The 19,181-nt window shown below is 43.0% G+C and overlaps 1 protein-coding gene across 1 annotated transcript in view; it reads right to left on the bottom strand.

Moving 5' to 3' along the window:
• SLIT3 (slit guidance ligand 3) overlaps positions 1-19,181 on the bottom strand; it is a 621,868-nt gene that overhangs the window by 157,111 nt on the left and 445,576 nt on the right. Inside the window, exon 6 of the mRNA XM_037798880.1 lies at positions 5,996-6,067. Within this exon, the coding sequence (XP_037654808.1) occupies positions 5,996-6,067 (72 nt within the window). The remainder of the gene's footprint in view (positions 1-5,995; positions 6,068-19,181) is intronic.

Here is a 19,181-nt window from a genome sequence, read left to right as displayed (position 1 = left end):
AGCACATTTAGTTACACACAGAAGATGCTCAGTTGAAGTGGGGGACAGAATGTCACTTGCATTAGGCTTTGAGCTTTCTGAACTGAATCGATAATGCCCCTGACTATCCCAATACTGGGTGCCCAGTACACCTCAGCCAGATAAAACCCCATGCTAGGAGAGTGAACAAACCCTGATCTGGAGATCAGGACTGCCACCTTCTCATACCAGAAGTGGACTTTCTTCTCCATTTACTCTTCTGTGTCTATCTGTGGGGCTTGGTGATGGGCCATGTCAGACCAACCTGGATATGGCTGAATTAGAACTACCCTGCAAGCCTGGTTAATTTCCACTGCTGCTTTAACTCTTGAATCTCTCTTTTGTAAATGTGGGCTGAGAAGGGGCAAAGTACATAAGTTGATAGAGAGATCCGAGGAGCAAGAAACAGGGCAGTAGAAGGGGGCTCTTGTGATAAAGATATGAAACCGGGCTCATAACTTGTTTCTCATCTTCCTATGCTTCAACCTGATTCAGAACCGATTTAAGATCAAAGGGAATTTGGAGACTAGCTCAATTCTTAAGAAGAGAACCTCCCAGAAGATAAGGCATGAGCTATTCCTGAATGCTCCTGAGGTGTCCTGGGTCAGTTTTGGGAGTCCAGGACTCTCGTCACTTGGCTTTCTCTGTGTGTGTCCATGCAACATCTCTGGTAAGGTCCAGCCCATGGAGTTGGGTTTCCCTGAACACTTGTTTATCTACAACGTTACTGCCCAGCATCTGGCACTGCATGGGCACACAGTGTGCCCTTACTTCTTGAGTGGATTAAACCAGGGTTGCCTGGGCTGGCAGTTAACAAAAAAGAGTGAGGGTGGGTGGCAAAGTCGGTCCACACGCCCCATCAGGAGGGTGGTGCACCTCAGCAGGGCCAATTGCCGCAGTGCGGTAAAGCGGGACTGGGGTTGCCAGAGCTTCCGGTTTTTTAAAGCAAAGCTGGCAATATGGAATTTTATGTGAACTAATCCAATTTTTAAATGTGGCATGTTAATTTCAACTTTTAAAGAACACTCTATGGGACAAAATAATCTTGTCCGCGGGCCCATTGTGGTCTGCCTTCTCTGGTTTGTAGGCTCTGGTTTAAAGAGAGCTGAAAGCCAGACCATCCCTTGATTCTGCTGTGGACAAAAGTGTGTCCTCCCTCAACTTGCAAAATGATATCAAAGGCCTAATGACAGGTTTGAGGGAACAAACTGAGCTTAAGATCCTCATTCTTAGCAGGGTTTCCTTTGGGATGGCCTTGTTGCACTGAGGAGCCCAAGGTGGGCAAAGAGCATGGAATCAGGATTTGGGACACCCAGGCGCTTGTCCTTTCACTATGCACAAGTTGCTGGATGGCCTTAGGGAAGACTCCTAGGCAGAGCCAGCACTGGGGTGAGGCAAGCGAGGTACCCAGGAGCAAATGTAAGGAGGGGCATGCTTTCCTCTAGTCCCAGCCCTGCTCGCAACCTCTCTTGCCTCATCTGAACAGTAAGAGGGTCGTCCCAGAGATGTCCAAAGTCCTTCCAGAGCCAGCCTAGGATGATGTCACCAAATTTCCAAAATTGGCTGGTGACATAAATGGGAGTGAGAGCTTCAAAACAGCACACACTGGCGGGTTATCTACAGACTTGTTGGATCTACATGCAATTTAGCCGTTACAAGTGGTTTCTCAAGGGCAGACGACTCAGTGGGAGATGAGAGAGTTTTCAGGATGTGCTCCTGACATCTTTGCTCTGGCATTTTTTGACAACTTATCTCCTGAACTTGCTACTTTTAGTTGGGAGACAATGTCTGAACACCTTTTTTCTTCCCCTGCAATACTATGGAAAAGAATAAAAAAAATTTTTAACTAGGTTCCCTCATTTTTGTTTCGTTTCTCCATACTCTTAATATTTATTTTCTTTAGAGTTAAAACCTCCTTCTGACCCAGGATGGCATGTCTGGGCAGGTAAATGCTTGGTGTGATTGGTGAAAGGCTTGGCTGCCTTCAGCCTGGCTGGCAGGGGCTGGGAATATCAGTGACACACTACTAATGATTCCAGACCATTCAGAGTCAGGAAAATAATCTCAGCATATCTCGGCATACCTGGCTGCAGTACAAACACCACTTACTTAGAGAAAATCTAGTATATGAATCCCTAACGCATACAACAAGTGGAAATTAAGGGGCCATGAGAAGGCAGTCTGACTCACAGAAAAGCCAGGTCCCTTGATTAAGGACCTTAAATGCCATATGTTATTTGGGGTTGTATTTGGGGGGATGGTCTGGAGAAGGAGCCACAAACTGTTGAGCACCAATGTCAATTGGCCAAAAGTAAGACTAGAGCATCCCTGGGAGTAGTGCCATGTAAATCAGTGAAAAAACAGGATTAATTTCTTTTCCCTGTGAGTTTGATTTTCCTTTAACTTGGTGGGGACCCATTCACTGGGTAAAAGGAATGACAAGGCCAATTTCACCAGCTGGTGGGAGACTCGGTCATTCTCCTGGGCAGGCCTATGAGTCATCGATGGCTTGCCTAGCCCGGTTCTTGGAGACTGGGTCACACCATCCTGCAGTGCACACTGGCTGTGCTTCAAGGGAACCAAATGCTATGAGAATAGTGGCAACACGGATGCAAAAGGCAGCTTGGTAAAATGGTTCATGGCCCAAGCTCTGCCTGGCTTTTGAAATCCTGGCTCTGCTGCTTACTAGTTAAGCAGCTACTTGGGATAAATGAGGGTGATAATAATAGCAGCTTCATCAGGTGGTTGTGAGGATTCAAAGAGCAAGTGAATGTTAAAGCACTGGATAGAGTGCTGGGAAAGAGTCACTGCACAATGAGTGCTAGCTATTATCATTTTCACTCTTTGCATTTCATTTATCATTTTCATTCCAACCCTGTAGTCGAGTGGAAGCCTTGAGAGGTTTCACTCTTAGTATGCTTTTATCCTTACTTCATTCTCTGGCTACCTAAAAAGGGGTAGGTGTGGGGGTGGCTCTTTTCCTTTGTTCATTCTACTCTCTGCTGGGCGTTTCCCACTGGGCATAATAGAAAATGTAGTGGGGGGGGTGGATGGCAGATGTTATGGAGTCTTTTCAAACCTTGTACCAATTCCTTCCTCTACATGGCCAGTGGGTCCCTCCCAGACTCAGCTCCTAAAGTCTCCTTCAATGTAACTGGCAAAACCAACCTCAGCCTCGTTGGAAAGAAGTTCCATGGCATTTCCACTCACAGGAAGGATGGAATAACTGGAGAATCCTGTGTAAAATATTTCCACTAGCTGTTGAGGTTCACAAACTTTCCTTAAGTTAATTTTGAGAGAGCGTTCCATGAGGTAATCATGAGTCTTTCCTTGTTTACTTCATGCCATTTATCATCAGTGAGAAAACACACCTGAAATACCACAGTCTGCCATCTGAAATCTGCAGACATTTAAGCCTTAGATACTTAAGAACGACCTTTCTGGGATTAGGTTCTTTTGAACTATCTCTTGCTCTCTCTGAAGAATTTATTAAGTTTATGTAAGATGCCCTTACTTAGTTCCTATTTGTTATTTCATTGTCAAGATTCTTCATGGTGCCTAAATTGTGATTACAGAGAAGCTTTATAAAATGTCTACGTGTGGATGAGACTTGGAAGGTTGAGGGGGAGGGGGCAGTAAGTACTTGAAATGGAGATATCAGATCCAGCCAATTTCAGAATGGCTCACCATTAAGACTGATGTTTCCAAAGCTGTGTGCCTCTGCTGGAAATTAAAAACCCATGGAATAACTGATTATGATTAATTTTAAGTACTTAGCCATGTGAAGCCAAATGAGCGCATCTTTAAAACAAATCTATTGATCTGGCTTTATTTAGAATCGAGAAGATAAACTAATCATATCCTGTTGGCTCTCTGCAATGGTGGGGAATGAAAACTCATTTTTTTTTTCAGCATGAGTTCTTAAACTTCAGGTTTGAGAGACCAAGGGTATCTGGGCACTGAAATTTTATTTTACTAGCAAAAATCCGAGGGGAAAGGAGATATCCAATTCAGGACAGGGTGGGGTGAGGGCATGGTGGGGAGAAAGTTAGAGAAGTGGAGGGACAACATGTATTGAGACAGTCCTACACAGCACAGAAGTCATCTCTTCTTAAAGTTGTGGGAACAGGCTCAGAGAGGTTAAGTAGTTTGCCCAAAGTCCCACAGCCTTCAGGATTCCACAAGGACTGCAAAGCCCTTTCCTCTACCCAGGCTGCCTTCTTGAAGAGGCAAGACATCACCGCTCTTAGTACAGAGAAGGAGCATGCAGCCGTCAAGTCGCCACAGCTGTTTTGTGGCAGCTGGTGACTTCCGTTTCCTGGTCCCTTCCCAAGGAATTTTTTCATCTCTCTCATTCTCTCTGGCAAGGGAGTAAAAAGGTGAGATACTCCTAGCAGCTCTTTCTACAAATACTTTTTGCAGGTAGAGAAAATCATGCCTCCCCTTATCAGCCCCAGGCTCCTGATGAGAGAAGTCCTAGGTTACTAAATCTGGGCTGGCATCCTCTCCCTGGCAGACATGCATTTGTTGCCGGTTCCATGGTCAGAGTTTGGGTGAGGGGAGAAGATCTGTCTTAGGCATGACAACCTGACCTCACTGGCTGTGGGTCCTGCCTTTTCTGTACCAGGAATTCTCGGCTTTCATCAGATTTCAGCTTGCAGCATCAGCATCCCCTTTTATTTCCTGTGATTCCTCTTGGAATCACCTTCCTCTCAAACAATGTGGAGAAGCTCCCTCCAACCCCATACTCCTGCCTGCAGAGCCAGGTGAGAAGGAAGGTAGAAGGAAGACCTTCTTTTACTCCTTCTTCCTTCATGTACTACGGGACATTTTAATATATTCATTCATTTATTTGTCTGGCATTCATTCGTTCTTCTAAAGTCAAGATCTATAACCCGTGACTACGTAATTTTTTATTTTCAGAGGGATGCTCAACCAATAGGCTCTCTTGTCATTCACTAGATAGAATCATACCATCAGAATTATTTTTAGAACCAAACAATTAGAGAATTTGGAAAGGGGAAGTCACCCCCAAGATACAGCAACCAATCCCATCATTTTACAAATGAGAAAACCAAGGCTTGGGGAACTGAGGGAACTTGCCCAAGGTCACCCAGCTAATTAGGGGGAGAGTCGGTACTGAACCACAAGCCTCCTGACTCAAGGGCTACTCTGCTTTATTGCCTTCCTCTCGGTATTTCGCCAAATCAGGGAATGCTAGAAGGGTAGCTTTTGGTGAGAACAATTCAACTTTATTTCCAATGACCCCAAGATGACTCCCAGCAGAATTTCCCTCCCAGAAACAGGGTTTCCTTAGTTAGACCTTGTTAGAAAATCCAGAACAGAGAAAGATAGCTACACATTTTTCTAGACGAGGTATTTGGGGTGGGACTGTGAAGGAGGGGTTCCTTCCCCCTGCTGTTTTATTTCCCTGTCACTTTAAGTTTCCTGCTTAAAGTTTGAATGCAAACCTGAGATGAGAGCCCAGAAGCAGTGGCAATGGCGGGACTTTACCAGCTGTTTGGCGCTTTCACTGTCCTGTGCCAGGGTCCCCTTCTGATTCAGGATAATTCCAACCGTCCTGATGCTAACCCTCTCTCATCTCCCCAGACCTGTAACCTGTCTCCTTCACACACCCACTCTCAAACAGACTCTCCCCAAATGCTCTTTCAGACACCGGGGGGCTACTCCCACCCAGCAACAAATACAGTGGGAACAGGGGGTAGAAAGGACTCAGCTGAGAATTAGCAGGAACCCCAGTTTGCGGGAGGTGAGAAATCACACTTTGCTGCCTGCAAACACTTTGACCCAGGTGAGCCAGAGGGATCTCCCCGTTCCCAATTTTAACAGCACTGCAGCACAAGACACAGAAACGCATCCACACGGAGCCCCGGCACACACACTCTTTTCCCTCTCTCCCTTTCTCACGGACACACACACACACACACACCAGGCAGCAATCGCAAGATCAACTCACAGGATCTCCAAATCGCGCAGCGCTCGGAAGGCTCCATCTTCAATGCAGCTGATGTGGTTGTTGTCCAGTTGCCTGTGGAAAAGCAAGGGGAGAGCATGAAGGCTGAGCGGGGGCAGTGCTGAGGAGCCAGGCAGCCCGGGGCCGGGCGTCCCTGGCCCCCCGAGCGCCTGTCCCTCCACCCCCTTGCAGGCTCTGCTCGTCCCCGCCAGGAGCTCGCCAAAGCCAGCCTGTCTTCCACGCTGCTCTGTCTCTCCTCTCTGACTGTCTGGGAGAACTGCACAGACGAGCGCACCAAAGGCTGTCAGGTCTCAGTAAATATTAATTGCGCATTTTTTTTTTTTTTTTTTTAGGCAGAAGGGAGTAATTTCATTACATTAGGGCATCCAATCCATTACGAGCTCTTACCGTCATGTCACTGAAACAATTTCATTAAGCTAAAGGCCTGTAAATCATTGGAGGTCACTGCTCTGCCCTCCGTGAACTCCCAGAATGCTTTTCTCCTCTCTCCCTCATCTCCCTTTTACTGGAAGTTGCAGTCTTTTGCTCTGACACGGTGCTAAATCTCAAGGCTTTATCTGCCCAAGAGCGGCAAGGGTGCATGGGGAATATACCAATTCCAAATTAGACTCAACTAATCTAATTTTATAGTCTTTTTATTATTCTAAGCACCAAATGTCTGTGGTGGTTTGATGCCTCCCTGCATAGCTGTGGGACCCATCTGGTAGGTCATTCTATTGAAGCATTTTCTGACTAAATACAGATTCCCTCAAACTGTACCGACCATCATCAACATTAAAGAAATCCATTGATGGAGTTGTTCATGACGGGGGACAAAAAGGAGTATCGTTATTGCCTTAAAGATGTACCACTTAAATTTAAATTGGGAAGAATTAAATGCATCTATTTCAGGCCTCCTTTTTTTTTTTTTTTATTTCCCTTTACACCCTACGAGAATGAAAATAATGTCTTTTAAAAAAGACATCTTGACTAATAAACATTTTAGCTTGGGACTGAGGTATTTTGGTTGAAGGATAACAAATAGATGTCATACTATCTACATCAAAAATATTAACTATGTAAGTCAGGACATTCACCGTGACTACATCCCAACTTAAATATTATACATTTTTATGTAACCCATTCGATTTCTTTAAAAAAGATGTTATACAGAAAAAGGTTATTAACAAGCAGACCATCTATCGCACTTTGTCAGCAAAGCACATCAACGTTTTTCGTAGGGTTGGCCGAAAGAAGTGGGCCGTACTGAAAAACTCCCTTATGAGTTCTTTTTCTTTCCTTCTTTCTTTTGTTTCAGGAAATATGAACCCCTCCCAGGTGGAGGGATTTCCTGTTGCTATTTTGATTTGTAACTCTCGCTAACCTATTTCAAGTCAACTCTCTGCAAAAGATGTGGCGAAGTAACCCCTCGTGGAGGGTTTCTGTATTCTGCAGAAGGAAGATGGAATTAAAGTTAAAACACCGTTATTACTGAAAAATGATATTGATATTATGTAAATGTAAACAATGGAATACATACAATCAGAGGTAGTACATCACAAGAGATGGGCTCTTTCGAGATGCTATGGGGAATCGCATCATCCCGATAAGGTTCCCGATACAAGATTTAGACATTTAGAATTTTAAAAATAAACAAACAGGAAATGGGTATCTCAAGAAACAGAAGCAGTCTTAGACTGATGAGTTCTATATCTAGTGTCCAAAGTTCTTGTTGATGCCCACAGCTCGGAATCTCATGGGGTCTTCTCTGCCCCTAATTTTCCAGGACGTCTTTCTTAGCTTAGTTTGAGAGCTTTTTTTTTTTTCATGGATTTCCTTTAAGTGTTGGGGTGGCCGACTCCCTGCAGCCCTGCAGAGGTTCTATTAAGGCAGCCACTAGTACTGCTGCCCGGCTTCTAGATTTATCATCAGTTTAAGGGCCAATGAATCAACAACCACTGCCCCATGCCAAGGCCACCAAACCTTACCACGCATAAATGCAGTGGAGTTGGCTTTTGGCTCCAAGAAATTGTTCTACGAACATGCTGAATTCGGCAAAAATCCGCCTAAGTAGAAAAGTAACTAAATCATTAAATTGGGAAGTCTGAGGTGGTGGGTAGAGATGGCAGTTTGTGGCTCATCTACTTTTGTGCAGACATTTCAGAGAGGTCTTTGCTATTAGTATATTATTTATTGTTGGATTTATGAAGCATTTTCCGTTCCTTTTTGAGAACACCAGGAACCAAACAGGATAGTTTGTACAGAATTTTACATCAAAAGAACGGAATCTGCAGGGGGGAAAAGAAGTCATAGGATGAAGAGAAAAAATGGGAATGATGGAAGGAGATTTAAAAAGGACAGAAAAAAGGGGGTGGGGGGAGATGGGCAAAAGATTAAAAAAAAACCCACTACTCAATTTCTCATTGGGGTAGCTGCAACCCAGGGAAGTAGAACAAAGAGTCTTAGCAGAGGGCTCTGATCATTTTAAAGTTACAAGGAGAAGTGCTTGTCTGTTACATTATTAATTACTTGATTTTAAAATATTTTCAGTTGGCAGCACAACTTGACACCTAGTTGTTTATTAGTAGTGGGGAAAACTGAGCTTTAATATAAATATGCTTATATATAAAGATGTTTATCTTGGTGGGTACATGTTATAGACTACTTGAAAGCATTCAAAATGTATCAAAATTTAAAACATTTATGTGTAAGTGTGCTGTTCTAGAAGACATTTATCTCAACCAAGATTGTCTCTTTTCATTGTAACCACAGATATGCTAAACAACAACGGTATCCCGGCCTTGACAGTCACTCAAGATACACCATTAGGACAGTCTACAGAAGTGAGATGCCTACCAGGGGCCAGCAGGGCAACCGAAAACCACAACAGTTACTCTGCTTCACAGCTACCTATATTCATGCATTGAGCAGCAGAGTGTTCATAAAAAGCCCAATTAATTGTCCACAATCATTCCTGATCCCTCATGCAAACAAGCGAGGTCTCTAAAACAAAGTAAAAACACGCTTGGTTTGGAAAAGCTTTCATTTTCTTTCCAAAATTGTAGCTCCAAGACCCAAAGTTTAATCCTGAAGCACAAGACAGGGATGTGAAACGAACGCAAGCCCAGCCTTTCCTTGAGAGCACTGGAGTGGAGAGCTACTAGATACACAGAGAACCTTCCTCAACTGAGGGGAAGGAATTCGACTTAGGGGTTGGATGGGACCCGAGGCTGCCGATGTGTGTTCTAAGTTCTCATGTCAAAGATCCATATCGTGCTGTTGAAAGGACTTTTTCAAAGACCCTCTCAAAAACAAATCAAAAAAGCCTGCCACCATCCCCCGACGAGCATGCCATCACTTAGTAAGCATGTGTAAAAAGAACTTTGGAAATGTGCAAAAAGAACTCAGTAGTCTTAGGATGCCTGCGAGCTCTCTTTCTATTCTTCCCGACAATAAGAAGTTTATTTTCCACTGCTATTGGATCCTTTTTTCTTACTGCACCAAATAACTGACTCCAGTGCCTCACACAGTGCTTGGAACTTCTCAAGCAGTCATTAATGATGGCAGAAGGAATCTTTCCTTTGGAAGTGTGCAAGGGCTGGTTCCGAACTGTACAGAACTGAAGGTGTTAAGTGGAAACACACCATCCCACTGTAGCCCTGGGACCCTTCTAAAAACAATGAATAATGACTGCGCTTTCCCTTTAAGCCTTCCAGCCTGCCCCTCTTCTGTGACATAGACACCCCTTCTCTCTGCATGGAGCACTGGGGAAGGAGACTTGGGAAAAAAGGGAAATGCTGATGGGCCCAGGGTGTAAAGAAGGATCAAGAAGCCAGTGGACTCACTAACGCCCAGCTATGGACAGGAGGCAGCTTTTACTGCCCGCCACTTTATACAGAATACTCCACTTGATTTCCACTCTCCTGCCTGTGAATAAGCTGAGAACCCCTCAAGAAAATGTTCATGATATTAAAATAACAGCTCTAATTTCCCCAGGAAGCTGAGATTCCTGCAAACAATGTGAGGGCTTCAAATGGTACCAGAGTTAATTTAGAAAAGAATCCTCAGACAAGAACTAAACGTAGGCTCCCCGAGAAGAGCTTTCTGACTACTGTATTTTTATACTCCAAGAAGATAAACAAGTCGGAAAAGAAAGCCAGCGTGAGTGAGGACTTAAAATAATCTCCACAAACTGCAGACAAGGAGACAGCACTTTTGTAAGAATTCCTTTTTGTAAGCATAATATACTCCCACTGTCACAATTCATCTCTTTGAATTACAATTTCAAATTGTGTAATTGAAACAGGAAAGAAATGTTTTTGTGGCTCAAAATTTAAAGAAGACCATTTAGATCCTGAATTAAAAAAAAAAAAAGAAAGAAACTACAGTATTAAAAGCAATATACCTATCTCCCAACAAAAACAACAGCAACAGTGAAAGAAAGAGAGGAAAGAAAGGAAGGAAGGAAAAAGAAAAAAAAAAAAACTATTTCATTATTTCAATGACAGACTTTAGTTCCATTGAAGTATACCTTGAAGATAGAAATCTCCAGAAACAGGCTTTGGATAAATGGGAGAAAGTAGAATTTCCAACTAGTCATCTAGAGACAAAGTCTCCACACCAGGACACATCCAAGCCCATACACGTCTCATCCAGATGTGCTGCGGCCCCCCTGGCATCCTGTTGGAGGGGTGGATAAACTCAGCCTCAGGGCACTGTCACTCGGGGACCCAAAATCCAGCAGCGTTTTGCTCTAAGACTGCAGCTAAAGTTGCCGCAGTCCTCCTTATGCTAGATGGAAGAAGCAGCTCAAAGTCAGCACCCTTTGGAGTTAAACAGTTTGCTAATTTCTGAACAAAGCTATCTACACAAAATGCACAAAACAGGCCAAATGACTTGTGCATGAAATTCACGAGTGAAGCCTTACTAGAAATTCAAAGCAAGTTTATGGTCTCAGAATCCAAAATTTAATTAACCTCAAAGAGTAACTGAGTATTACTAGATGTTCACACTGTATTAGGTACCTGGAAGTTACAATGAAATAAAGGTCATCCTTTGAAGATATTTGGAAGAAGGTTACCATCTGTGGGTTTTTATATTTCAATGCTCTTAAAAGATATAAAAGAATTCCATAAACTAAGCTAATTTGAATTTGTTTTGATGAAATATATCTGTTCATCCACATACATATTCCAGGTGTACTTCTTTTTCTAGACTGAGGAGAAATAAAATGTTGCAACTCTAAAGTGAATCCTGGAGAATCTATGATTTCACGAAACAAGACAGAAGACAAAACATCAGGTAGCCTTTGACATGTTATTACTTTTCTCCCCATTATCGAGTTGCCCTTTAAACAGAAAACAAGAAATTGGTAACCACTTCTGAAGGTTTGTTTTTTTTTTTAATTTAAGTGACAGTTTAAGATTCTAAAAAAAATCATTGAAGAACAAATTGTAGAAGCAATTGTCTGCTGCTGACTGGGGTCTTAAAAAAGGAAAGAAAAAATTAAACTGAAGGTTATTTTAACTGGCAAAAGGCAAAAAAAATTATGTTCAAAAGAAATACATACACTTCCTATAACTGAGAACTGGTCACACTTTGTAGGCAAATCCAACACTTGATCTAAGCCACAATTTGCTAATGAAATGTCATTAAGGAGCTACTGTAATTCCACATTAAAACAGCATTTGGAATGAGCAAGAAGAGGTGAATCTATTATTTTGGACATTTTGTACACTTGTCCACCAGACCCAAGAATACATGAATATAGATATGTTTACTGATCCATGAATTATTTAAGTATCCTCAAAGATTCCTGCCCAGAGAACGGACAACTTTATACCTATTTTTCCCACATAAAAAATTACGTGTAACATCTCCCTACTGTATGCATATAAATGCAAATATATATTATAAAATAGGTAAACGATTGATGACCACTGACATTTAATGCATATATCCAGCCATAATTATAGAGATATTTAGATAATTAAGTGACTGTTAGCATTTCAAAGACTTCAACCAACAAACCTTACTTTGTAAAGGGCAGAATCCTAGAATCCTGGGTTAATTAAACTCTCTGATCAGAACATCAGACTTAGGACTTAGATAAAAATTGAAGCAAGAATCTTTTTTAACAAGCATCATTATGCATATTTTGGACATGGCCAGCATAATGCCTTTTTTTTTTAGGTTATATCACATTGCTTTTCTACAGATGCAACTTCTCAGCAGGAGAATAACTGAATCCCTTTTAGTAGGAGCTCCCGAAAACAAGTTCTGCAATAATGCAAATACAGATGATGGATTAGTAACAAAAAGGCACACCAGACCTCGGAGAATAAAGAGGTGTTTTACGCATCACTGGGAAATATCAATAACTCCACTTCTGTGTTTACCTAGTTTCTGTTTGTTGGGGATTTTGCAAATAAATTTGTGATATTGAAAAAAAGAAAGGGGAAAAATCCCTGCAAACCAATTTAGCATTAAGAATAGCTATTGGGGCTTGGGTGTGTGTGTGTGGGGGGGGGGTGGTGCATGGTGAGCTGAGCTTCCATTTAATTTGGGCAAGTTTAAATTTGAAAATTTGAAATGAATTTCTGGTGTTCTACATGAATCAAACAATAAAAACAACCAAAAAAAAAAAAAAAAAGAAAGAAAGAAAAAAAGAAAGAGCAAAGTGAAGCAAACGAAAACACTCCCTGTTCACGATGACAGAGCTTCATTAGTTTTTCCAGCAACTTTTTTAAACCAAGGACCCAAAACGGAAGCTTGGTCGCTGTTTGCAAAATGTGCTCTCCTGTTAAGGTCGGCCTTAAATACACCTGTTTCTTGTGCCAACCTGGTGTTAGACCAAAGGGATTTATTTATACCTAAGATGACCAACCCACCATTGCTTGCCTGGAACTTTCTGTGTTTAATTTAGCACCGAAAGTTTCTCGTCCCGTCCCCAGAAGCCCATCAATTCCAGGCAAATTGGGATGGTTGGTGACCCTATTATACCCCTGGGGCTGACAGAGTTGTAAATAGATTTATTCTCAGCACATCATTCCTTCACACAATGTTCCTGAGCTTTAAAATGACCGTTGGTTCACAAACAGCTTTCAGTGGCACGGGCTCGGAAAGGCTCCTCGCTGCATCCTCTGTCAAATGGGCTGTCCTTTTTAAAAACACACCTGCAATGAGGCAGGTGGGAGCTCTGAAAGTTGCTGAAATGTTCTAACATGAATTCTCGACCTGGGGATGAAAATTTCTTTGTAAGAAGTAGCCGTGCTTTACTCTCTTGCTGATGTCATGAGGACTGAGGCAGGAACAAATGGTCGTCTCCATAGCGATTGGGGTGGCGTTGTGGTTTCCCTGGTTACGCTCTGGAGTGATAACCATCTGTGTTTTCTCCTTGGCAGAGGCGCAGGAAGAGGGAGAGGGAGTGAACCCGGGAAGATGAAATGTGCTTTTATTAACCAGCATGAAAAGTTATCTCCTACATCTCTGTTTTTTACTCCTTTTTCTAAATCAACCAGCAAAACTGTGGTGGGCTTTCCCCCCCCCATCTCCATGCCCCCATCTATGGGGGTTGCAAAAAAATGTTTCCATTGGATTCTAAAGATACGCTACAGCAGCCGTGTGAATATAACTAATAAGTCCCAGCTAAGGCAGAGGTGTTTCTTCCGAGACCGATGCGGCTACAGGTGCAGGTGCCCAGGTGGGATGCTGGTTTTCATTCAAGTGCAGGGTCCCTAAGCGTCAGGAATTATTCAACCCAGCCTGGGGAGCTCTCCCTGACAAAGCCTGGAGGCTGCATTGGGGGAGGGCAGAGATCGCCCCCCTCCTTAACCCTCAAAAGACCTTTGTTTCCCTTTAAAAGAATCACAGTCATCTTTCATCTAGAAATTTAACTAAGAATTCCTTGAATTCACTCGTTGGAGGCCCTTAACATTTGCCACCCTTTCTTTATAAATTGGAAGACTAGGGCTCCTATAATTTCTGTGTGAACTAAGGGATTCTTTTTCATGCCTCCCAGGTCTCAGTTTCTTCATCTATAAAATGGAGATAATAATATTTAGCCCAAAAGGAAATTTTGAGTGTTAATGAAATAAATATGTGTACTCTGAAAATGCATTTATGCATTGCTTGATTTTTTTTCTATAAAATAAATTACAGGAATTCATTTTTGATCACCCCTAAGTTTTCTTTCTGTTCTTAGTTGTATGACTTGGCATCGATTTCTTAGGAGATTCTTAAGAAAAGGTTCCTGTTTTCTTACTTAGACCTTTCCACGACTTAAGCCTTCCCCTTCTTCTTCATTCCCAAAGAATCTATTATTTGAGATATTCAATATATCCTTTCTGGAATGAGGGCAGCAGTTCAGACTCACATGCTTTTTGTACTTCTCCAGCTGATAGGAGATTGAACTATGGGAAGTCACCAAAAATCTATACCAAAGAAAATAAAATTTTTTTTCTCTTACTGGGAGAATGATGTCGTTATGGGCAGATATTCACAATTCCCAAAGGTGAGAACCACTAAGGAGGGTGATTGCAAGCTTTAACCCCATTTCTAGGTGGTTGTTTTCAATTAATAACAAGTCAGTAATATAAGGGCACCTAAAAATGTCAAATACCACACCAGGAGCTATTATACACTACGATATATACTCCCTACCCTTAAGAAGTTCATAGACCAGAAGAGTCTTAACATTCCCCACTCTGTATGCAAACCTTCTATGACTCACTGTGGCTATATGACAAATTGCAACAGTAACAACAAAAACAGTAACACAACCACAATAGTAATTGCATGTACCATTTATTCACAGCTTACTAGGTGTCAAGTATTGAGCTGAGCTCCTTACGTGTCTTATCTCATTTGGCTCCCACAACCACACAATCCCTATTTTACAGAAGAGGAAACTGAGGCACCAGGGGCTATATCCTAAGCTCGGTTTTGAACCCAGATCTCTCCATGTTCATAATGACTCAGTGATGCTGTTTCCCTGACGACAGTCTTATACAAGATGTCAATGCACCAAGTACTTTCACATTTCCATGCTTTAATAATGCTGTTCCTTTCTCCCTCCTCTGTCTGGGGGAGACTTTCCCATCCTTAAAGCCACATCCTCTATGAAACCTTCCTGCACAGATTGGGCAAAATGAACTAACTGAGCTCTCCAAACTCTCATGATCCTTTGGCCATCTCTTCATTCAAGCCCTTACTTTACAGCATTAGGACTAGCAGGGAACAAACGAGGAAACTGGTTCAGAGAAGTTATGCAGCATAATCGTCAAAAGAAGTCAGCTGATACATGGAAAAGTCAGGTTCAAACCCAACTCTTCCTGATGTGGGAGCCTCAGGGCTTAGTCACCATGCCATTCCACCTCTCTTTTGACTTTCAAAGTGCAAAGATAGGAACCTAAAGTATGACCGTGTGGTCTGCACTCAGTTATCTTAGCCTGGGAAGAGGCTGGTAGCAAAGGTTAGAATTTGGTCTTGGCATTTGTCATTGGGACCCAGTTGCTTTCACTGGCCTGCAGACATTCTTCTTCAGAAGATGGTATGTGCAGACAGCACCAAACAATGCCCTTCTTCTCTTTCACTCATGTAGATTCCCTGGGAATCCCAGTCCATTTGACTTTCAAGGTTGCATAGGAAGCAGATTGATTTTAGCTCCAGGTCCTGAGGATAATGGACAGGTGCCTGCACCTGAGGAGATGCTGCAGTTCCAGGGCATCTCATGGGATCTCACTGGGGGGTCTCTTAACTGAGATGCCCCTACTAGGTGCCTTGTTGAGAGAGGCAAGGCACATCCAAAGAAATAGCTCTCTTTGCTCAAGGCAGGCTGTTAATAGCACAGCATTTTTATCAGCCTTTCCTGGGCATGGGCTTCTGGAGTATGATACAGGTCTGCCTTCCAAAGGTTTACAAGCTGTGGGTCCTGAAACAACCGGGCAGCGTTAACCAGATGGGTGTACTAGGATGTATGGGGTCAGTGGCCATTAGGGAAACGTCACTCAGGTGTCTTTGTGGCAACAGAAACCAATTAAAATGTGTCTTGTAAGCTCAGTGTAACTGGGATATCAAGGCCCCTGTAATTAACTGCTTACAAAAGGGCATCAAAACTTAGCAACACGCACAGTGCTGATAACTACATTCAATCCAACTAATGTGCAGGATTGAAATACTCTGGGAAAAGACCAGTGTCTCATTCTTTTTTACTACTACGTTCAATGAATAGTGACCTGCGTGGATTCTTCTGTATCTGTCTTGCTCACTGCTGACCCTGTCCCATATTGCCTGGCAATACAAAACCCCGGGATCACAATCAGATACCACTTCACAACCACTAGGATGGCTACAATTTAAAAAAAAAAGGGGGGGTGGGGAATACAAGTGTTGATGAGGATGTGGGGGAACTGGAACCCCTGTACCTTGCCGGTGGGAATGTAAATTGGTTTAGCTGCTGCAGAAAACAGTGTGGTGGTTACACAAACAAAACATAGAATTACTATATGACTCAGCCATTTCACTCCTAGGTATATATACCAAAGAACTGAAAACAGGTGTTCAAACAAAAACTTGTACATGCATGTTCATGGCAGTCCTATTCAGAATAACTAAAAGGTGGAAACAACCCAAATGTGCATCAATGGATGAATGGATAAACAAAATATGGGATGTATATACCATGGAATATTATTGAGCCACAAAAAGGAATGAAGCTCTGATTCATGCTACAACAAGGCTGAACCTTGAAAGCATTATGTTGAGTGAAAGAAGCCAGACACAAAAGGTCACATATTTTGTGGTTCCATTTATATGCGATATCAGAGTAGGTAAATCCACAGAGACAGAACACAGACTGGTTGTGGCCAGGGGCTGGGTGGAGTGGGGGGATGAAGAATGACTGTTTAATGGGTATGGGGTTTCCTTGTAGGGTGATGATGAAAATGTTTTGGAACTAGATAGAGGTGATGGTTGCACAACATTGCGAATGTACCAAACACCACCAAATTGTACACTTTAAAATGGTTAAATCTATGATATGTGACTTTTACCCAAAACAAAACAAAAGCCCTAGGGCTCAGGAGCTTACTCTTTCTGTGGCAGGGAAGAGCTTAAAAGGGTAATTTCCCTGCAAAAACATCACAGAGAAAGGCAGGAAAGCCTAGAGCCAGATCTCAGAGCAGGCAGGATGGGGTAGCAAACCCAGTTCGGTCTGGATGTGAAGAGAAAAATCTTGGCATTTGAAGAGAAATGAGAATGAAGGAGAGAAATATGGGGGAATTTAATCCACCAGCTTTTGGGGATTATTTACAACAAATGTTAAAGCCCTAAGCCTGTTTTCTTTCACCTGGCTTGCTTTGGGGATACTACAGACACTATGCACCGAGAAAAAATAATAGCGGTTTAAGCAAAGAGAAAGGGGACAGTAAACCTGATGGAAGGAATAAACACGCACCTGCTAGACTCCCAAGGCAAATACAGAATGTTGGTAGATGAGCCACTATTTTGTATTTTCCACACCACTGCTCCCTGCTCTCCATGGTACCTAGCACAGATAACTCAGTAGATTGTATTTGCATTTCAGAAAGCCGAGTTCCTCATTTTCTTTTTGCTGTTATTTAGCTTGGTTCTTTTCCTGCCTTCTCTGAGAAGGCTTTTACCCTCAGGGCAGTTAGGGAAACTGCAGCCTCTGTCCAGAAAATCTTCCCTGGCAGGCCTCAGGTCTGGGTGGACTAGGAGAGCCCCCCCAGGAAGAAGGGCAAGGCCCAGGGGGAAGAGATGGGGGTGAGGGGCTAGGTGAAAATGGTGAGACATTGCCCCTACAGTTTGTCTGCAGATTCTCACAGGATTCTGGGGAGCAGCCATATTGGACTTGCAGAGCTGAATAAGTCCAGGAAAGATGGACCGGAAGGAAGAGCCCAGGAAAATGTGAGAGTGGGGTGGGGGGACACTACAGGTCAGAGGGCTCCACCAAGGGGGTTCCCACAGGCTCCCAAGGCGAGGGGCCAGTTCTAATGGCCAGGTTCCATGCCCTGAGCAACTAACTACTTTGTGGCCACTGCTACTTAACTGGCCCCTTCAAGCTTGAAGGAGGTTTCCAATTCCTCCTTTGATTCCAGAAAAGGGAAATAAGGGCATGGCTCACACTTCAGAACTGAGGCTGAGGGGTGCTGATCTGGAGGAAAGAAGAAAGAGTGATTTTTCTTTTTCTCATTGCCAGCAGTAGACTTTTACCTGAGATAGTGTAGTTTAGTGGAAAAATAAAAAAAGTGTTGGCGCAAGAATCAGCCGATAAGGATATCTGACCTTGCTCGGTTGTCACCTAATCTCTCTGGGCTAGAATTTCCCTATCAGTGAAACAAAGGGGTGAAAAAGATGATTTCCAAGGGCCACCTCCAGAACGTCTTCAGGGCTGCAGGGTTGTAATCCAGTCCCTGTGTTCTTACATGGGGATTTTTCTCATTTTGTTATTACAGGTACTATCTGAGGAGTTAGGAAAAAAAAATTGTTTAATATGATGAGAACTTAAATATGAATCTTCTCTTGTCTGAAAGTCAAGGTGGGGATTTTCTGAACAGTAGGTTGGAAAAACATACCAGAGTGAACGAATGCGGTATTAACTTCTGCCAAATTGCTCCACAGAAAATCCCTGAGCTCAGACTCACAAGTAGAGAGTCTTGTGGCAGTTCTGGAGTAGGACAGGGTCAGCCCTTTCATTCTCAAGTTTCTGGATGTTTACAGGGTTAGAAATAAGGGGACAGGTTACTGTGACTTCTGCTACTCTATCTCCTTGATAGTCTCCCCATCCTGCTTGGCTCTACCACGTCTCAACAACAAGCATGTCTCTCCCTCCCAATAGTCCCAGAGACAACTGTTAAAATGGCATCCAGTGATTTTTTACAGTGACCTCAGAAGGCTAAAGCTGGACTCCCCCACATCAACCAGCGTACCAGCAAAACGAAAGCCATCTAGAAGTGGGGAGCACAGCCTCTGAAGGCAGAAGATAAAGTTCTTCCTAGGTGATACCCCCAATTGAGTGATGCACTAAGAAGTTTCTAGGAGGTGAAAGGGCAGAGAACAGGTCTTCGAGAACTTTCCTCAAGATGTACCAGTAAAGTAAATTGGAAACGGGAGCCCCTCCCCGCCCAGGCAAGAAATGACTTTGTACTGTCAATTTTCTCTCTGGTAA

The sequence above is a fragment of the Choloepus didactylus genome, chromosome 11, assembly GCF_015220235.1.
Source record: "Choloepus didactylus isolate mChoDid1 chromosome 11, mChoDid1.pri, whole genome shotgun sequence".
NCBI classification, from domain to species: domain Eukaryota; kingdom Metazoa; phylum Chordata; class Mammalia; order Pilosa; family Megalonychidae; genus Choloepus; species Choloepus didactylus.
The sequence above is the reverse complement of the archived record's forward strand: the minus strand, read 5'-3'. Positions and strand labels throughout refer to the sequence as shown.